We start from the raw sequence: 19,030 nt of genomic DNA on the forward strand, positions 1-19,030 counted from the left end.
ACATGAGTTCACGATTTTTCACAAGCCGCGTTCCTTCACCTTTAATAAAACATCTGTTCAGGAACGGCTCACAAGGATGGCTCGGCGCGTGCTCGCGAGTGACGAAGCGCGACCGAAATAACATTGATCTTCCTGGAAAAGCGGCTTCACAAGCCTCGCGCAGGGCGGGTGCAATGACGCAGGGAGACGGAACACTCCGAAACGAAATTCCCTACCACGGGTTTTTAACGGAGCCCTTCCCCGATCCGGACAGACGTTGTAACCAGTTCAGTACCACACCGGACACGTGTATTCCCTCCGAAATGCGCATGCGCCCCATAAGCCCTCCTTCCGCTCCCCGGGGACGCGTGAGGTCTGCTCATGCGCAGACGCGGGCCTGTCTGTTGTGAGCGCGGTGTCCGTTGCCGCCGGTTGCGATGGCGGTATATTCATTTTACAATTGCAGGTGTACAAAAACAGAAATTCAGGGACCGCATGCACGTTTCTGCCTTCTCTCGGTAAGACAGGATTAAAACGAGCGGTTTGTGCATGTTAACATCGGTCTCTGACTGTGTTTAACGCACTTGCTAGGGATTGAACTACCGTTAAATATTTTACCGCCACCATATCTGTAGATATGAAGCATGAAACCACGCAGACAGGGCTGTGTGCTAACGTCAGGGTCCGCAGTCTGTGAAGGGCGAGGCACATCAGTCTCACACGAGACATTAACCCCGCTGATGTGCTCTGTGCTGCAGGGGGTTCTCCACAGTTGCCATATCAGTACAACAGTGTGTTCAATTTCTGTTCCCGCTGGTTGCCATGGTGAGCCATGGAGACCGACCCCTCCGCAGCGGGCTTGTGGTGACCCACGATCCCCTGCTCCGGCGCGGCGCGGGCCTCACCAGCCGGAGAAGTCCTTGGCCCTCCAGGAGTCGATGATCTCCGACACGCTGACGGAGATCTTGCCGCCGGCCGTGACCATGTCATCCTTGCCGTCGCCGTTGAAGTTGCCGCAGGCGCCGCACGTGCGTCCAGCCAGGTGGGCGCTGACGGCGACCGTCACCTCCTCCGTCACGCTGTAGGAGACGCGCACGGCCGACTTCTTCTCGATGATCACCAGCTTGTCGGAGATGTGGATGGAGAGCTCATTCTTCAGCTTCTGCGGCAGCGCCACTTGCTTGCCGTTCACCTGCGCCGAGAGAGAGGAAGAGCGGCATTTTCGGGACATGTTTCCTAGCTGCCCGCTTCTCGGTGTAGCGAAACGTGTTACTTTTTAGGGTTAAGCCTCACTGGCAGGGATCAGGCAAGCCTCTTGCAGTGCTCGTAAGCTCCCAACTACGTCTAGACCGAAAAAAAATCAGTCGACTGGATCTCCGTGCCTGACCCGCGTTCCGAGCAGCCCCCTGAATTCCTGAGCCGTGTCACGCTCCCAGCAGTCCTCATTCCCATGCTCCCCTGCTCACCCAGGTCTGGTGCTCGTTGTTGACGGCGATCACGGTGTCGTCGAAGAAGGCGTACACGGTCACAGCGGCCGCCAGGCTGCCCTTCACGCACAGCCGCACGTCCACAACCACGCGGAACCACTCCACCGAGCCGCGGTCACAGAGGGCGGCGATCTCGAAGGCCCCGCCGCTGGCGATCTTGCCCTCCATGGCGTCAAAGGACTTGAGGTGGGCCCCCGGCTTCACCGTGCAGCTGCCCTCCTGCTTGTGGCACCCGCGCACGCCCTCCCGGACGCTGCACTGCTCCCCGGAGGCACACTGCATCTTCTCGCAGACCACCCCACCCGTGGGCTGGCACGTGCACTTCTGAGAGCAGCCCTTCGTGACCACTGACTGCCCCACCTGTCGGAGGCCAGAGACCAGCAATCAGCAATGATTCCCTGCTTTCGTATAGCGCCTTTCATCCTTTCATTTCTTTCACAGTATTAAAGTGTAAAAAGTATATAATACTGTAGTAGTTTGAACAGCCCCACCTGAGAGATGCGCAGCAGACATGCTGCACCAGTGGCTCTGCCTTCACAGCAACCAGCAGGAGGCAAGAGGAACTGCTGCAGCAGGTGGAGTATGGAGAAGCTTTTAAGGTGAAGGACTGTACAGCCCAGTGTGGAGTTTAGCCAGGACACTGGGGCTAACTTTTACAAAGCCCTGGGGTCTTTAATAACAAGATCAAATCAGCATCTCCTACAGCACTGTGTCTCCAGTCATCGTGCTGGAGCAAGGGAATTGAAGTTCTGATCCAGAGTGACACTTCTGGTCCACCAAACCACTTACAGCTGAAAGCTTTGAGGTTTTTCTGATCAGGCTTCGAGGCTGTAAAGGTACTGATGGTATAGCTGAGCCTCCGGGGGACTCCAGGTGGGGAGCCTCCTGGAAGCCACAGCCTGCGGGCGCTGTCCGTCCTGGGCCGTTCTCTCACCTGCAGGTAAGCGCCGTCGTAGACGCAGCCGCAGGCCTCCGCGGAGACGCACCGGTCGCCGTCGGCCATGAAGCCCTGGTCGCACTCGCAGCCCTCGAAGCAGCGGCTGCTGCAGGGCGCCCTGCTGACCAGGCTGGCACAGGCGGAGCTGCAGGTGTCGGCGCACAGCTCGTAGTGGCTGTTGGCCGGGCAGGTAGCCGCTGTCCGGGGACAGAACACAGCGCAGTCAGTCAGGGACGAGGAACCAAATAAAAACACAGAATGGCTCAAATTGCTGTGGATTAGGAGCTAGAGGTCTTTCTCTGTTATTGCAGGGGGCATTTCTCAACTACCGAGTGCTTCTATATTCAATTGAGCACCTAATCCTTGGACCATCATCTGCATCAGGCCATGCACAAGCCGTCAGGACAAGATACATAATGGGCCGCAGTCATCTCTCTGCCAAGAAGCAAGCCATTTTACTGCGGAACATCTCATGACAGGAGCGGTTTGGAATACAGGAAGAGTTAATCTCCTGGCTTGTGATGTTCTCATGAGACATCTAAAGCTCTGAATGGTATAACTCCAGATGACCTATGACCTCTCTTCACAAACCCCACTTTCCCTAGGCTCTGGGTCATTTTGGGTGTGTAACCCAAAATAAATCCTACAGACATTGAGCTGAGCTTGGACCGAGACTCATCTGTAAGGGACCACAACAAGCCTCTAAATCAAAGCTAAAAGCCTAACTTTCTATTTTGTCTTTCGCAGTTTTGTTTTATTGCTGTTACTGTACCTCATCTTTTATTTACTTTACTTGTAGTAACACAGCCTGTCTTGTTGCTGTTTGCCCTCTAAGTAAAACCCTCATTATCATACACTCAACAGAATCAAAGCTGGGGGCAGCTGACAGGTGCAGCTGGTGCAGGCGAACTCAAGCCACAGGACTGTGGTGGTCCCCCGTGGTGCATGCTGGGACGCCTGGGACTTACGGCAGAAGGTTTTGGTCCTCCAGGGTTTGACGTCTGCACCGGCTAGCTGGCAGGCGGCCACGTAGGCCTGGATGGTCTTGCAGAGGGTGCCCTTGTCCCCGTTGAGGGCGCACACGTCGAACACGCACTGCTGGAAGTAGAGCTCGGGGTCCACCTGGCTGTGGCAGGCCTGGAAGGGCCCGCGGGCGGACTTGATCAGGCCGCAGGCGTCCTCCTGTCCGTAGATCGCCTCCTTGGCCCGCTCGCACACGTGGCACCGGTCACCGCAGCCCTCGCCGCACTGCCCGGCCACTCCCCCCATGCCCACCCTCCAGGCCTTGCCGAAGGCGTCCACGCTGGTGGCCGGCGCGCCGCTGGGCAGCAGGAGGTCGTCCTTGCCGTCGCTGTTGTAGTTACCACACAGGCCGCACATCTTGCCCCGGTAGGTGGAGGGCACGGTGACCCTGACGTAGAACATGGAGTCGTAGAACACCTGCAGGCCGAAGTCCGTCCGGACGACGATGTTGCCGCCCCGCTGGTTGACCGTGATCTTGCCCCCGTCCAGGGAGAGGGGCAGATTGTACCTCACGTCGTTCACCTGCCGGCACAAGACAAGGAGAGATCCCAGAATTAGCAGGCGAAGGAATTTCCCAATGCAAATCCATTCTGTTCGTGTCAGACTTGGTGAATTCTGCACCCGACTCGCTCCTTTTACCTTCTCTTAGCAGCATTTACCTTCCTGGCATTGCTGAGGCCAACTAAGGGAACAAGCTTGCATGACTCAGTACCCTCTGCTGGTGTGAGAATCTATGCATCATAGATTTCTTTACAGCTCACCCATACTGATATTCCACATCACTTACATCAAGCAACCACACATCTCAATGCACTGCAGCCCCATGTGCTAACTTCACTAACTCCAACTGTGTGGACATTCTGAGCAACACCATGAAGTAGCTTTTAGATGAACTGGTCATCACATGGGAGGCTGGTTTCTTGCCGCTTCCTGTCCTGTTTATAAATGACATGTTTTTAACTTTTGTAAAGACTGTTCATGTGTGATCTCGCACCAAGAGTATGCTTGCATGTTTGAGATGGCAGCTCGGAAAGACCGGAGCGGATCAATTTGCTCTGCAAGGGGAGTCCCACTTGGATTCCTCTGTGGAACGGAAGTGGGGCGCGAGGCTGGCGGCAGTCATACTCACGAAGACGAACCAGCGCATGCCCTCGCTCATGGCGATGACGTAGTCGTAGACGATGACCGCCACCGTCATCGTGACCGCCACGTTCTGGTTCCCGTACTTGACGTTCTCCTGCTCGACGGCGAACCCCACCAGCTGGCCGCTGCTGTCGCAGGACTTGGCCAGGGTGTAGGTGCAGGTGCCCTGGAAGTTGAAGCGGTGCCCGTCGAAGGAGACATAGTGGGGGTCCCCGTAGGCCACGCAGCTGCCCTCCCCCACGGGGTGGCAGCCACGCACCCCGTCCACCACCTTGCACTCCTCCTGGGCGCCGCAGGAGAACTTGGTGCAGGAGACGGCCCCGTTCTCGCCGCACTTGCACTGCTCGTTGCAGTGGCCCTTGGGATAGAACACCTCGCACTTCTTGTAGTACCGGCCGCCGTAGGCGCAGCCGCACTCCGCCAGCGGCACGCACTCCTCGCCGCTCAGCAGGAAGCCGTTGTCGCAATGGCAGCCCTCCCTGCAGGGCTGGCGGCACCATTTCGGCTTGGACAGGCCGTGGCAGGTGGCGGGGCAGCCCGTGGCGCAGAGCTCGTAGTGGCTGTTGCGCGGGCAGGTGGCGGCTGCAGGGAGGAGCAAGACACGGTGATTCGCCTACGGTCCCGACAGAAAGAGCCTCGCTCCCGACTCCGGGAGGGTTGGGAACGGACAGGAAGACTTACGGCAGAAGCTGCTGCTCCTCCAGGGCTGGATGGGGACCCGGGCGTCCTGGCAGGCGGCGGCGTAGGCGGCCACGGCGTCGCACACGACGGAGGGGCGGCCCTTGTAGTGGCAGGCGTCGTACACACAGCTCTCCATGAAGCGGGCGGGGTCGATGCGGGCGTGGCACTGCCGGAAGGGCCCATTCTTGTTGACGATGGCGCCGCAGTAGCGCTCGGCCCGGTAGACGTCCTTCTGGGAGTCGGAACAGACCTTGCACCAGGGCCCCGAGCAGTCCGAGGAGCAGCCCGGCACCTCGCCCACCTTCCAGCTGTCGCCGAAGGTCTGCACATTGGGCGCGCTCCGGCCGTCGGGCATCTTGGAGTCGTCGGCCGGGTTGTTGTTGTAGTTGCCGCACAGGCCACACACGGCCCCCTTGTAGGTGCTGGGCAGGGTGACGGTGACCACGTTGCTCCAGTCGAACTGCACCTTCATGCCGAAGTCGGTCTGCACCACAGCCCATGCGCCGCTTTTGTACATCACCACCTTGTTATCGTCGTAGTAGAAGGGCAAGGAGATGAGCTCGCCGTTCACCTGGGGTCGGGGGCAGAGGGACAATCACATATGCAAGACCTGCCAGCAACATTTTACAGCCCTCACAGGTGTTAAGCTACAGTTACTTGCGCTGTGCCCAGTGTCAAAGGAACTACCTGGTGCTGTGAGGTGATTTGGGCACTTCTTTATATAGAAGGTCGTGGGACTTCTGGTAAGCTGAAGCTCCATGGTACCAGAATCATGTGTCACAACGCTAAAAGCCTTGCCCACCCACATATTCATATCGCACACCTACCAGGACTTTGTTGGGGTAGTCGATGCTGATGACGATGGTGAGGTTGAAGACTTCAATGGCCACGACTTTGGTGTAGGCCACAGTCCTACTCCCACGGTGATTGTTCTGCACGTTGACCTTGAAGGGGACCAGGCTGGGGTCCTTGGAGCAGAGCCCCACAAACTGGTAGATGCAGGTGCCCTGGAAAGTGAAGTCATGTCCATCGAAGGAGTAGTAGTGGGGGTCGCCGGCGGCCGTGCAGGTGGAGTAGGTCAGTGGGTGGCAGCCGCGGACGCCGTCCACCAGGGAGCACTCCTCGCTGGCCTTACAGCTGGCCTCCTTGCACACCACCATCCTCAGGGTGGGGTCGCACTCGCACAGCTTGTGGCAGCCCTCGTCCGGCCAGAAGCGCTCGTACGGTTGGTAGTGCCGGCCCTGGTAGGAGCACCCGCAGGTGCTCGCCAGCACGCACTTGCCCGCGCTCAGGACGAAGCCCGGGTCGCACTCGCAGGTCTCCACGCAGGTCCCGTTGCATGTGGGGCGGCTATCGGGGTACGGGCAGGACACGGGGCAGGGTCTGGCGCAGGGCTCGTAGTGGCTCAGCGGCTGGCAGTTCATGGCTGAAACGGGATGATCGGACTTAAAATGCAGCGGCGAAACGTAGGCATTTGCACAATGTGCTGTGTTTCCGCTGAGCAAAACAAAAATGCGTGCTGCTACACAGCCAGGGCAGAATTGACTAAACGGGATCAGAAACTTCCTCTTTGTGGTACTGTGCCAATATCAGGTGACGCCTCACGCTGCTGACTAGATCTGGATGGCTGTACTTACGGCATCCCGTCTGCTTCCTCCAGTCCTTCAGAATGATGCCCTCGCGCCGGCACATGTTGGCGTAGGAGGTCAGCGCCTGGCACAGCATCTTCTTGTCTCCCTGGTTCTGACACATGTCGTAGACACAGCTGTCCATGAAGGCCCGGGGGTCCACCTTGACGTGGCACTGCTGGAACAGCCCGTCCACCTTCTTGGTGAGGGCACCGCAGTAGGCCTCGGTCTCGTACAGCTTCACCACATTGCCGTCGCAGGTGGGGCAGTCCTTCTGGCAGGAGTCCCAGCAGAAGGCGTCCTGCTTGTCCTGCACCCGCCAGGCCTTGGCCCAGTCGATCACAGAGGACACCGCCTTGCCGTCGGGCGTCCTCATCTCGTCGTTGCCGTTCCCGTTGAAGTTGCCGCACAGCCCGCACACGCTGTCGTAGTAGCTGCTGGGCAGCTGGATGACCAGGTGCCAGTTCCAGTCGTAAGAGACGGTCAGGCCGAAGTCTGTCTGCAGGACGGCCATGATGCCACTCTGATACACATTCAGCTGACCCCCGTCGATGATCACGGGCAGGTTGACCAGCTCGTCGTTGACCTGAGGACAGGGACACGACCATATTGCTTATTGATGATGGACCCCTCCTCATTCCTAGAATAGCCTTCCAGTTCATCGGCAGCTTTTGTTGTGTCCTCTAGTCATAACATCTCACTAACCGACAAGCAAAACAGCAAGGCAAGCGATTTGAAATGGGAACGTTTCTCATCAGATTCTAAGATTTCTGAGGGGGAGCTCACTGCTTATTAATTTGAGCTTTTAGGCAAAGGGTTTCTGACGCACAGGTGTGGCTTTGTGTTTGTGTACACAAGCAGGCGGAGTTCCGTGGAGGCGGGGCTTACCATCACCCGCCCATACTGCTGCTTCAGCATGGTCACTTTGTAGCCATACACGAAGACCACCACCTCCCGCACGTAGGAGACCACGGTGCTGCCGCGGTTGTCGTTCTGCTCCTCGATGGAGAAGGGCACCAGGCCGGCAGCGTTTTTGCCGCAGGTCTTGGAGATGATGTAGGTGCAGGTGCCCTGGAAGTCGTAGTTATAGCCATCGAAGGTGTGGTAGTGGGGGTCCCCCCAGGCCCAGCAGGTGCCTGTGTACTGGGGTACGCACACCGCCTGTCCCTTCTCCACGCGGCAGGTCTCCTTCACACGGCAGTTGGCGTCTTTGCAAGGATCTATGGGATGCACAAAAAGTGAACAACCCCCAATCCCTTGTCACCTTCTGTACCCTAATCTTGTTAACCACATGGATAGACATGTATGTCCCATAAGAATACAATATTTTGTGTTCAAGAGTACTACAAGTTTTATAGCTATTTATAGCTAAAGCAAGGATTCACAGTATCAGAAGCAAGAAACTAAAACATGAGCAGAATTTAAGGTTTATTAGCCTTGTCTAATCTACATCTTGCTTTTCTGATTTTGGTCACACTGCCATTAAAGGAGAATTTTTAGGATGTGGAGGCTAGTATTCTTAGAGCCCTTGACTTCCAAGTTGTGAGTTGGGAGGGATGAGGGCAGCTTGCCTGTGTTAAAGCAGGCCTTGATTCCGTTTCTGATCAGGCACTTGGTTCCAGCTGGGCAGGAGTGGGCCTCACAGACCAGGCCATCTATAGCATTGCAGGTGCATTTCTGCTGGCACTCGTCCTCGTAGACCACCTCTCCTGGCTGAGAGAGAGAGAGAAACTGGCTTGTATTTTCATCACCATCATTGTTACTTAATGCAACAAAATCCGCATAGAAAGCACTCAAATATCAGAGGTGTGATGAGATATTCCCCAGGAACTGAAACAACATTTTTAATGTCATTCAATTACAATATGAAGAAATTTGCAGACAAAAAAAAAATCCCCTCAATAACACCATTACGTGAAACAAGTGAACCACTGCGCTACGTGGGTCCTGCCACCCCCCATAAACCTCAATGTATCACACCTTGTAGTAGCGTCCATGATCGTAGCAGCCACACTGATCCATCGGGACGCAGCCCTCCCCGTCGAAGAAGAAGCCGGCGTCGCAGGCACAGCCCTCAGCGCAGGTAGTGGGGCACTTGGTGATGTCAGAGAGCCCAGCGCAGGCCACAGAGCAGGAGTCGGCGCAGATTTCGTAGTGGCTATTAGCGGCGCAGGACAACGCTGCAAAAAGGGAAGGGAAAAACAAAGGGTCAGAGGAAACCGCTGACGGGGCTGCAATGAGCTTCAGGGGAGCACAGGTGAAAGTAACAGATTTCTGCCTCAGGGAGAAGGATGCAAGTTCAAGGTACTACTCTTTTATAAACGACATAACCTGAAGGCCTAGTTATGGTCACTGAAGGGAGGTAGATGTAAAATCACTGTTGAGAAGTTAAAATTGGTTTTATCTTTTTTCTGGGGAGGGTGCATTCAAAACCTTGGAAGCTGCTTTCTGCAACCTCTATTGTTCCCCTGAAATTAGCCATCGGCTCATTTACTTAAACCAGGACCGTACGTGTATCCTTTAAAATACATCTCCATCTGCAAAACAGCACTCGGCCAAGAGTAAAGATTTGTCACATGGGGTCTGCACTCAAACACGTGGACCTCTCCCCCCCCGTGTTTCTGGGAGAAACTTACGACAGAAGGATGGCGTCCTCCAGCTCTTGATGTCCACGCCGATGGACTGGCAGGCGGTGACGTAGGCCGCGATGCTGTTGCACAGCACCTTGATGTCCCCCTCAGACATGCAGAGGTCGTAGATGCAGTTGCTGAAATAGACATCGGGGTGGACCTTGGCGTAGCACTGGGCGAAGGGGCCGTTGGGTTCGGTGAGGATGCCGCAGTAGCCGCGCTTCTCGAAGACGGCCTGCCTCTTGGCTTCGCAGACCGGGCAGGTGTTGCCGCTGCAGGCGTCGTCACACAGCACGCCCGGGACGGCCACCTTCCAGGCCGATCCGAACGCCTTGATGTCGGGGGTCAGCTGCCCGCTGGGGAGGAGGAAGTCGTCCTTCTGGTTCCCGTTGAAGTTGCCGCACAGGCCACACATCTTGTCGCGGTAGCTGCCGGGGACCCTGACGGTGACGTGGTAGACGAGGTCGTAGGTCACTCTCAGGCCGAAGCTGGTGTCGATGATCACGTTGATGCCGTGCTGGAACGCTCGCACCGCGTGGTTGTTCAGGCTGATGGGCAGGTTGTTCCACACCCCGTTCACCTGTCAAGAAAGTGTAACATTTAACACTGATCGACAAATGCACAACTAATCCAGGCACACATCCCATCACTTTGGTAAAAGCCTCTCCTTGTGTACTGTAGCTGCTCACTGGAAACATCTCATTCTCGCAAGCACAACACCAACAAATATAACCATTGGAAGCTTCCTTGTGCGCCCTCATTGGGAAAATAAACAAACAACACTAAGAGGTAACTAAGGGGAACTGTACCATGATCTGTCCTTTCACGCCCGCCTTCAGGATCAGGGTGTTGCCATCGATCTCCACGGCAACCAGCTTGGTGATGGCCACTTTGCCGTTGCCCCACTTCTCGTTCTCCACGTCCACGGAGAAGGGGGCGAGGTGGGTGCCCTCCAGCCCGCAGGCCTTGGCCAGAGTGTAGGTGCAGGTCCCCTGGAAGTCGAACCGCTTCCCGTCGAAGGAGACGTAGTGGGGGTCCCCCGAGGCCGAGCAGGTGCCCTCGCCGACGGCGTGGCACTTCCGGACGCCATCCTCCAGCTTGCACTCCTCATGGGGGCCGCAGGAGAACTTGGCGCACTCCACGCGGCCGTCCGGCTGGCACCGGCACTCGCTCTGGCACTTGCCGTCGGGGTAGAAGACCTCGCCGGTCTTGTAGTACCGGCTGCTGTAGAGGCAGCCGCACCCGGCGAGGGGCACGCACTGGTCCCCGCTGAGGATGAAACCGTCGTTGCAGGCGCAGCCTTCCTTGCACAGGGCCTGGCAGCCGGCGGGAGGGGCGAGACTGTAGCAGGTGGCCGGGCATCCGCTGGCGCATACTTCGTAATGGCTGTTAGCGGGGCATCTGGCGTCTGGCGGAACAGGTAAAGACAAAACCGTTCACGCTCCTCATTTGAAGCAGTGCTGACAGCTTCCTCAAGCGAACCTTGAGCTCCCTGCAAGAGCACGTCAACCCAAGGGACGGTGCGCAACTCACCACAGAATTTCTCCGATCTCCAGGGATAGACCTTGGCTCCTTTCTCCTGGCAGGCGGCGGTGTAGCTGGTGATGGCCTGGCACAGCACCGTCTTGCTCCCCTTGTAGAGGCAGACGTCGTAGACGCAGTCCTGGAAGTAGCCGCTGGGGTCCACCTTGGCGTGGCAGTCGCGGAAGGGCCCCTTGGGGTCCCGCAGGAGGCCGCAGAACTTGTCAGTCTCGTACTGCTGCTTCTGGTTGACGTCGCAGTCGGGGCAGGCGCCCTTGCAGCCGTGCACGCAGCCCGGGATGTCCACCACCCGCCAGCTCTGACCGAACTCGGAGGCGCTGCTGGCGAGCCGCCCGTTCTGCATCTGCAGGTCATCCTGCTGCTTGTTGTTGTAGTTGCCACACAGGCCGCACACAGCTCCGGCGTACGTGCTGGGGAGGGTGACGGTGACCACGCTGTTCCAGTCGAAGGCCACCTGCAGCCCGAAGTTGGTCTTGACCACGGCGAACCAACCGCTCCTGTACACCACCACCTTACCGCCGTCCAGGAACGCCGGGAGGTTGGTCAGCTCGTTGTTCACCTGCAGGGACAGACCGAACAGACTCTGTTACACTGAGCCAAGTGTCTTCAGCCCAATGGCCTCCTCTCGGTTGTAACCTGTCTTCTGCTCTGACAAAGGAAACAAAAGTCCTTGCTACCTGTAGAGCACTGTCAGCTTATCATAGAAAGACAATACTCTGAATTAAGTTCTGTTAGTGATATGCTTACAGAAACTACTCAACGCACACCCCCCTGCAATACTTTCAAGCTGCCAGATGCTTAATTATTCTGCTGACATTACTGATTACCGATGTCTAAAGAGCTAGTTGTGCAAAACGTTGAACTACCAAGACCAGATGGCAGGGAAGCAGGGTAGGCACTCACACAGACGAACGCTCGAACAGCGCAGCACAACAGGAAGAGGAAAAGGGAATCGGAGCCCCTGATGGTTGTAACTCACCTCAATCAAGCCCTGGAACTCCCTGCTGATGATGATGCTCATTCCATAGACCTTCACCTCCACCAGCTTGGTGTAGGAGACCACCCTGTTGCCCCGGAAGTTGTTCTGCACCAGCACCTCGAAGGGCACGAGGCTGGGGTTCTTGGAGCAGACGCCCACCAGCTGGTAGACGCAGGTGCCCTGGAAGTTGTAGTGGTGCCCGTCGAAGGTCAGGTAGTGGGGGTCCCCGGCGGCCGTGCACGTGCTGTAGGTGACAGGGTAACAGCCCCTCACCCCGTCCACCACCTGGCACTGCTCCCCGGAGCGGCAGCCCTCCTCCCTGCACTCCACCTTGCTGCTGGCCGGGTTGCAGTAGCAGCGCTTGCGGCAGCTGTCGTCGGCCCAGACGGTCTCCCCTGCCGGGATGTGGCGGCCCTCGAAGGTGCAGCCACAGCCAGCCTGGGGTACACAGCTACCCCTGCTCAGCACGAAGCCTGGATTGCAGGCGCAGGTCTCCACGCAGGGGGCGCTGCACTTGGAGGGCGCGTCAGGGCTGCTGCAGGTGGCGGGGCAGGCGGAGCCACACAGCTCGTAGTGGCTGTTCTCTGGGCACCTGGCAGCTGGGAGAGAGAGAGAGAGGGCATGCATCATAGGCACCCAATCTCACTGTCCTTCTGCGATCCAACCACTTCATTTTGTCTGTGGTCTAGTTGGCCTTAACGTAGATCGTCAACTAAATAAGCACTTAAGTAATTCATTAATTAAGCATACGTGCTGATGTGTTTTTCTGCGGGTGCTCTATATGACTGTGAGGTGGGGTGGAGGAGTGGCTTCTTTCAAGAAACAGCTGGACAATGGCATCGGAACAATTAGCTACTCAGCGCCTCAATGGGCAGCACTAGCAGCAAAGCAATTAATTAATTAAGCATTTAAGCTGGCTGGTGTTTTTCCGTTCTTGTGTGGGATGGGGAAGTAGAGAATTTGTTTTGCGGGGGTCTGGGATGTTGCTCTTAGTTACACACTATGGGGGTCTGGAACAAGGTACGCAGCCATGCTGTTGAAGCCGACACCTCCGTGTTCTTCACAGATTGGCTGGGCCAGATCTTTGAACCAATAGCAACTGGGTGGCTCAACAGGTTCAACTCTACTTTGTGACCTGCCTTCTGTCCATGGGAACTGCCTGCACCAGAAGATCCAGCAGCCAGCCATGTGTTCCCCCCCTCCCCCTACCGACATGTGCACCGTACTTACGGCACTTTGCAAGGGTTCTCCAGTCGTACACCACGATGCCCGCGCGCTGGCAGACTTCGGTATAGACCTCCAGCATGCGGCAGAGGTAGTGGTGGTAGCCGTCGGCCATGCAGACGTCGAAGACACAGTTGTCCAGGTAGATCTTGGGGTCGATGACGGAGTGGCAGAGGCGGAAGGGCCCGTCGACGATGCTGGTGAGCAGCCCGCAGAACAGCTCGCCCTCCCAGCGCTTGATGAAGCTGTGCTCGCAGCGCCGGCACTGCCCGTTGCAGTCGTCCCAGCACAGGCCGTCACCCGCCGCGCCGCTGGCCCGCCAGCTCCTGCCGAGCGCCACCGCGTCGGGCGCCTGGGAGCCGCTGGGCGTGGCGAAGTCGTCGTCCTGCCGGCCGTTGAAGTTGCCGCACAGGCCACAGAGCTTGCCCGCGAGGCTGCCGGGCACCGTCACCACCAGGTAGTGCTCCCAGTCGTACTGCACCGTCAGGCCAAAGTCGGTGTTGATGGTAACAGAACGTCCACTCTGGGAGATGGTGACCTTCCCGTTGTCAAGGATCATGGGGACATAGCCAATCCTGTAGTTGACCTTGAGGGGAGAGGGAAGGAAATGTCTCACGTTTTAGTAACTTCCCACTCCAAGACAAAGCCATCAAGCCTCTGTCAGTAACCAATTCATGAAAATTCTGAAAACCTGAAATTTAGCTGAATTTAGTTCATTTCCTAGCTGGGTGAGATCCACCGATCAGGACAGGAGCTAGTTCTTTACAGAGGGGGCGGTGGGTGAAGAGGATCAAGCTACACACCCATCTCTGGATGAGATCCTCAGATCAATAAGCTTTTAACCAAAAGGGATATTTGAGCTGAATGACTTCCTCTCATTGGTGACCTTCCTGTCCTTAAGACTCGATTATACTAACAGTGGGTGTCCAGAGGGCTAGAGGTTAGCTGTGCCGAAAACAAAGGCTTCCCTTACCCGAACCAGGCCGGTCTCAGAGCGCACCACGGTAATAGTGTAGCCGTACACCTTGACAGTGACCATGGCCACGTAGGAGACACTCATGCTCCCCCGGTTCTCGTTCTTGGCCTCCACCTCGAAGGCGGGCAGGCCGTCGTCACTGCGACAGTTCTTGGTGATGATGTAGGTGCAGGTGCCCATGAAGTCGAAGGTGCGTCCATCGAAGGTGCGGTAGTGGGGGTCGCCCATGGCCGAGCAGGTGCCCGTCTTGACGGACTGCTGCACACAGCTGGGGAAACCGCCACTCATCACGCACTGCTCTCCCGCGCTGCACGTCACACTGCTGCAGTCCAGGGCCACTGGGAGGCGACAAAGAGCAGAGCAACAGAGAGTGACGTCAAGTGGCCAGGAAAATCAGGAAGAAGACCAAGCAAAGAGTGCTGATCCAGGGTTCACAGTCTTCTCTATGGTGTCTCAGCTGCAGGTCTCTCAACTGATTTCTTAAAGAGGAATCGATTTGCACAGAGAAATCCATGCATCCATTTCCTAAACACTTCAGGGTCATTGGGGAGCTAGAGTCTATCCTGGCAAGAAGGGGGCAGAGTCACCCTGAACAGGACACCAGTCCATCACAGGACACACTCACACACCCTGGACAGGAGACCAGTCCATCACAGGACACACACACACACACTCACATGCCCTGGACAGGACACCAGTCCAACACAGGACACACACACAGACACAAACATACTCACACCAGGGCCAATTTTAGATCAGGCAAATGATGGATGTCAACATGGCGGATGTTCCTACCTTGCTGGCTGCAGGGTGCGGGAGCTCCATACCCATTCATCTGGGCGATGCCCACGCTGTAGAGGCCGAAGGGGGAGCTGGGATGGGCGGCAGTGTGCCGGCCCGCCCCCGCAGGGAAGGCCACCTCGCCCCAGGAGTACTGTGTGCCCTCGATTGCCCTCCAGGGGACGTCACGGGTCACGGGGTTGCCGTCGAACTTCAGCCCCGGCAGGTCATTGGTGCGGACGAGGAAGATGGCCACGTTCTTGAAGTCGGCTTGCCCGTCGAGGGTGTAGGCGGTGCAGAACCGGTCGGTGGGCACAATCGTCATCAGGAAGGGGTCGAACATGGTGCCATCTTCGAAGTAGGCGCCGTTAGCCTGGAACAGGACCTGGATGCCCTGGTTGGATGTGATGGAGAGAGGGAATGGCGCGCGGATCTGGAACTCGTAGATGTCCCCGCGGTTGAGGTTGACTGTCTCCTTTGCGTTGCCCGCCTGCACGGTGACTTGGGTGGGCTGGGAGGCCTGGATGTAGACGCTGTCGAACCGGTTCTGGAAGGACAGCGGAGGCACGATGAAGCTCCTGCCCCAGCGGCTGACCGGCGTCAGCTGCTCGTATACATGATTGCACCTGGTGAACCTCCAGGTGCAGGAGTGCCCGCTGAAGACGGCCGCAGGGAGCTTGGAGACGACCCGCGAGCCGGACAGGTCGTACCAGCTCTGCAGCTGCACGCTCTCGAAAGGGCTGAGGTTGATGGTGAGCTTGGTGCCGGGGAAGTACAGCTGGCCCTGGAATCTCACAGGTGCCCGGAGGTAGACGTCGATGCTGTTGGGCTCCTTGTAGTTGGTGATGGCGAGCTCCTTGTAGGTGCCCAGGGGTGAGATGGGCGAGGTGAAGATGTAGTACTCTGTGCCCCAGTCGGTCACGGGGTAGATCACAGCTGTGTCGGCCGTCAGGTACTTGTAGTTGAGCGACACCACCGTGATGTCTTTGCTGGCCTCGATCAGGACGGTGTTCGAAGTCTTCTGGCTGCCGTACACCTCAACGCTGTTGGGTAGCTGGAAGGTCACCCCTTGCCCGGCCCCTAGGGTGCGCTCCTGGATGTACCCCAGCTTCGCCACGCTGACTTTGACCTTGGTGTCAGGGTGGAAGGCTGACACCTGGATCTGCATGCGCGGGTTGCCGTAGTTCTGCTCGTAGTTCTGCATGAAGACTGTGGCAAACTCCTTCCCCCCGGGAGTGGCCCAGCAGATCCCTGGGAAAGAAAAGCTGTTTGAGGAAGGCACTGCTGAGTGTCAAGCTCGATCCCATGTCACCTCCGATTCCGAGGATCACACCACTAACCGGTTTCTGATCCCTGCCCTTCCAGTTCAGGATGGGGAACAGGGAATAACCCCAAAATGTCCATCAAAAATTAAAATCCTAAACCTCTCCACCTGCCATCTATCGGAAACCCATGATGATGCTGGATCCAAGCAGCACCCAATCACTCACACTAACTGCCCAGCGAAGGAATCAGATGTGACCCACCGACAGCTAGAACTGTTGCTGTGGATTTGAGTTGCTTTGGAAACCAAATCAATCACAAGTGAGGGATTGTGACCAAGGTTTTCACTCAAGTCTGGCTGGGCTGGGACGCCATTCCAAGAAGTCCCTGTCCCAGAGGACCCCTAGCCCATATTTAACACAACCCAACAGAAGTGTGTAGCTCTTCTAGATCAGCAGTTTCCAAACTGTGGTCTGTGATTCTGCTACAGGGGGTCCACAGAACAGAAAAGCATGATGTAGAGTCTGATTTAAAGACTTAAGATTTTAGAATCATCTTCCCAACCTGAAATCTTGTCTCTGAAGTCAGAGAAACAGCACAGATGTTAAGTTACTAAGTATATACAAAAGTTCACAGACACACACTGGGTATGGGTGTGTCTGATATAGTGTCACTCCCACCTGTGTCTATTCACTATCAGTTAATCAACTAATCAGTGCTGTTAACTGCCTGTAATCTGAGAGGCTTGGTACAGTTCTGTGTGCTGAAGGTGTTGGAAATAAGACACTCAGGACAGATCAAACAAATAAATAAAATGAAAGTCTAAAAACAAGCAGATCAATTAAGTCATCAATTAGCTCTTAAGCTTTAGGGCTCAGCTGGAATGAAAACCAGCAGACAGTGCTGGGATTCACCAGGATAGAGACACAGTGCTCCTCCGGGACTAGGGCTGGAAACCACTACTGTAATGATGCGCTATTTTGAAGTACACTAACTTTCTCCAATACTGCTTAGTGGGCTTTGAAGTGCTTCTAGTGACAACTTTATTCGAGCAGCATAACCAGACAGTTAATTGCTTCATTAATTGCTCTTTCACAGATTCATTTTGCAAACCAGTACCCGCTGGGTCCAGGTCCAGTGGGGAGAGTCCAGTTCAGCTCGAGATGCCAGAGGTCTCTGTGTAAGATGCTCTGCGATCGCGGAGGGAGAGGGAGGGGGCAGGAGCAAATTCTCTGGCTGGGAAATGGTCACTTACCGCTGAGCAGGAGGGCGGCTAATCCTGGCAGTAGGTGTGTGGTCCCCATGGCTGCTGACAAAACAGACACCGTTATCCACACAGACTCCACCCCTGCGTTTCTCTGGGGTGCATTTTATATGGAGTTATAATGAGCAGTTTTCTGTTTGCACCTCTTAAAACTCCCCTGGCTCAAGGCATCGGCTGAATCATTTGTTCATCTCAGAGATGAGATTTTTTTTCTTCAATATTTTCTCTGCAAATCACTTCATTACAAATTAGTTCAGACAGTAATTAAATCCACATCTAAGAAAAGAAAATAATGTTTTGTCTGATCCAAACATTATTGTTAACACAGTTTAATTTTGTGTGTTTTAGTTTTCATTATTTTAACTCCATATCGGACAAATATATAAAACTGGTTAAATATAGGACATATGCATGAAAATTAATATTCTTATATACATATTTATGTTTTTACAGGACATATCCAGTGCACTGTATACATTTGATCATAATAACTAAATCTAATTAAACCTATCTTTATACATTTAAAATGTACAAAGTCTCCAGGAATGAGACTTTGCATAAACATTATTCCTAAAAATAATTGACTAAACCTCAGCAAACGTATATCTATTGAATGCATTAATGTATTATATACAGAAAAAATGAAGAAGCAGCAGAAAATGTTTCCCCAAATAATGCCACATTTTATAAATGGGAGAAATAAAATATTGCCGACATAAATAATTTTCAGTTTTCCTCTTTTAACTCCCATTTAATATGGTAAAATAAATAATTAACTAAACCAATGCATATTTCTGATAGAAGAGTCTACAATTTGGTGACAGAACACATTTTAAATATTCTGACCTTTAGATAAGCAAGTGGCATGCGATAATCTAAGTGTAGAGCCCTGTGCACGATCAGCAGTAGTATTGTAGTGCTCTGACGGAGCACCTGGATTCTGGGATTCTGGACTCACCTGAACAGGACCGCTGGCTTGATGGAAGATCACGACATCCTCTTTAAATAGTTTGGGATGCAGACCTGGTATCCAATCAGTGAAAGCCTGGCCACTGCATTCCTCGATCTGTGGGTGGGTAGCGCACTCAAACACACACACATACACACACACCCTCTATCCAAGAACATCAAGGGTGTGCCATCTCTGCAAGAAAGACCTATAACATGGAATCACAGGGAGGGCACCATAGCCTAGTGTTCTAAACAAACTCTGATTCAACTGTGTACTTAACTGGAATAATCACATTTCTTACAGGTGGCTATATGATGTATAGGTTTCCTAGCTTCTTCTCATATTATAAAGTTTGATCAAAGGACTAGTTGTATGGCATCTCTATATGTAAAGGGTTGTGGATGTCTGGAACAAGCCACTAGAAATAGCTGGGTGAGACTGTTGTAATACTTGTAAACAAGCCTGATGGCATCGTTTGCAAACTTGCTGGTGCCATTTTCTCACTGTATTACAAACTGTAGTGTCTGCATCAATGGGAAATA

At 54.9% G+C, this 19,030-nt stretch overlaps 1 protein-coding gene across 1 annotated transcript; it reads right to left on the minus strand.

Moving 5' to 3' along the window:
• Positions 1 to 880: 880 nt before the first annotated feature.
• On the minus strand, positions 881 to 17,576 carry fcgbp (Fc gamma binding protein). Its single transcript, XM_088905783.1, has 19 exons — positions 17,528 to 17,576; positions 15,025 to 16,260; positions 14,227 to 14,567; positions 13,260 to 13,839; positions 12,030 to 12,628; positions 11,042 to 11,609; positions 10,318 to 10,916; positions 9,515 to 10,088; positions 8,859 to 9,058; positions 8,450 to 8,591; positions 7,767 to 8,098; positions 6,888 to 7,464; positions 6,078 to 6,676; positions 5,251 to 5,821; positions 4,556 to 5,151; positions 3,372 to 3,948; positions 2,401 to 2,600; positions 1,446 to 1,826; positions 881 to 1,171 (listed from the first exon to the last, which is right to left on the minus strand). The coding sequence occupies exons 1-19, from the start codon at positions 17,574 to 17,576 to the stop codon at positions 881 to 883; spliced, it is 9,012 nt and encodes a 3,003-aa protein (XP_088761909.1).
• Between the last annotated feature and the right edge of the window lie 1,454 nt (positions 17,577 to 19,030).

The sequence above is a fragment of the Atractosteus spatula genome, chromosome 25, assembly GCF_055471065.1.
Source record: "Atractosteus spatula isolate fAtrSpa1 chromosome 25, fAtrSpa1.hap1, whole genome shotgun sequence".
Classification (NCBI taxonomy): Eukaryota; Metazoa; Chordata; class Actinopteri; order Semionotiformes; family Lepisosteidae; genus Atractosteus; species Atractosteus spatula.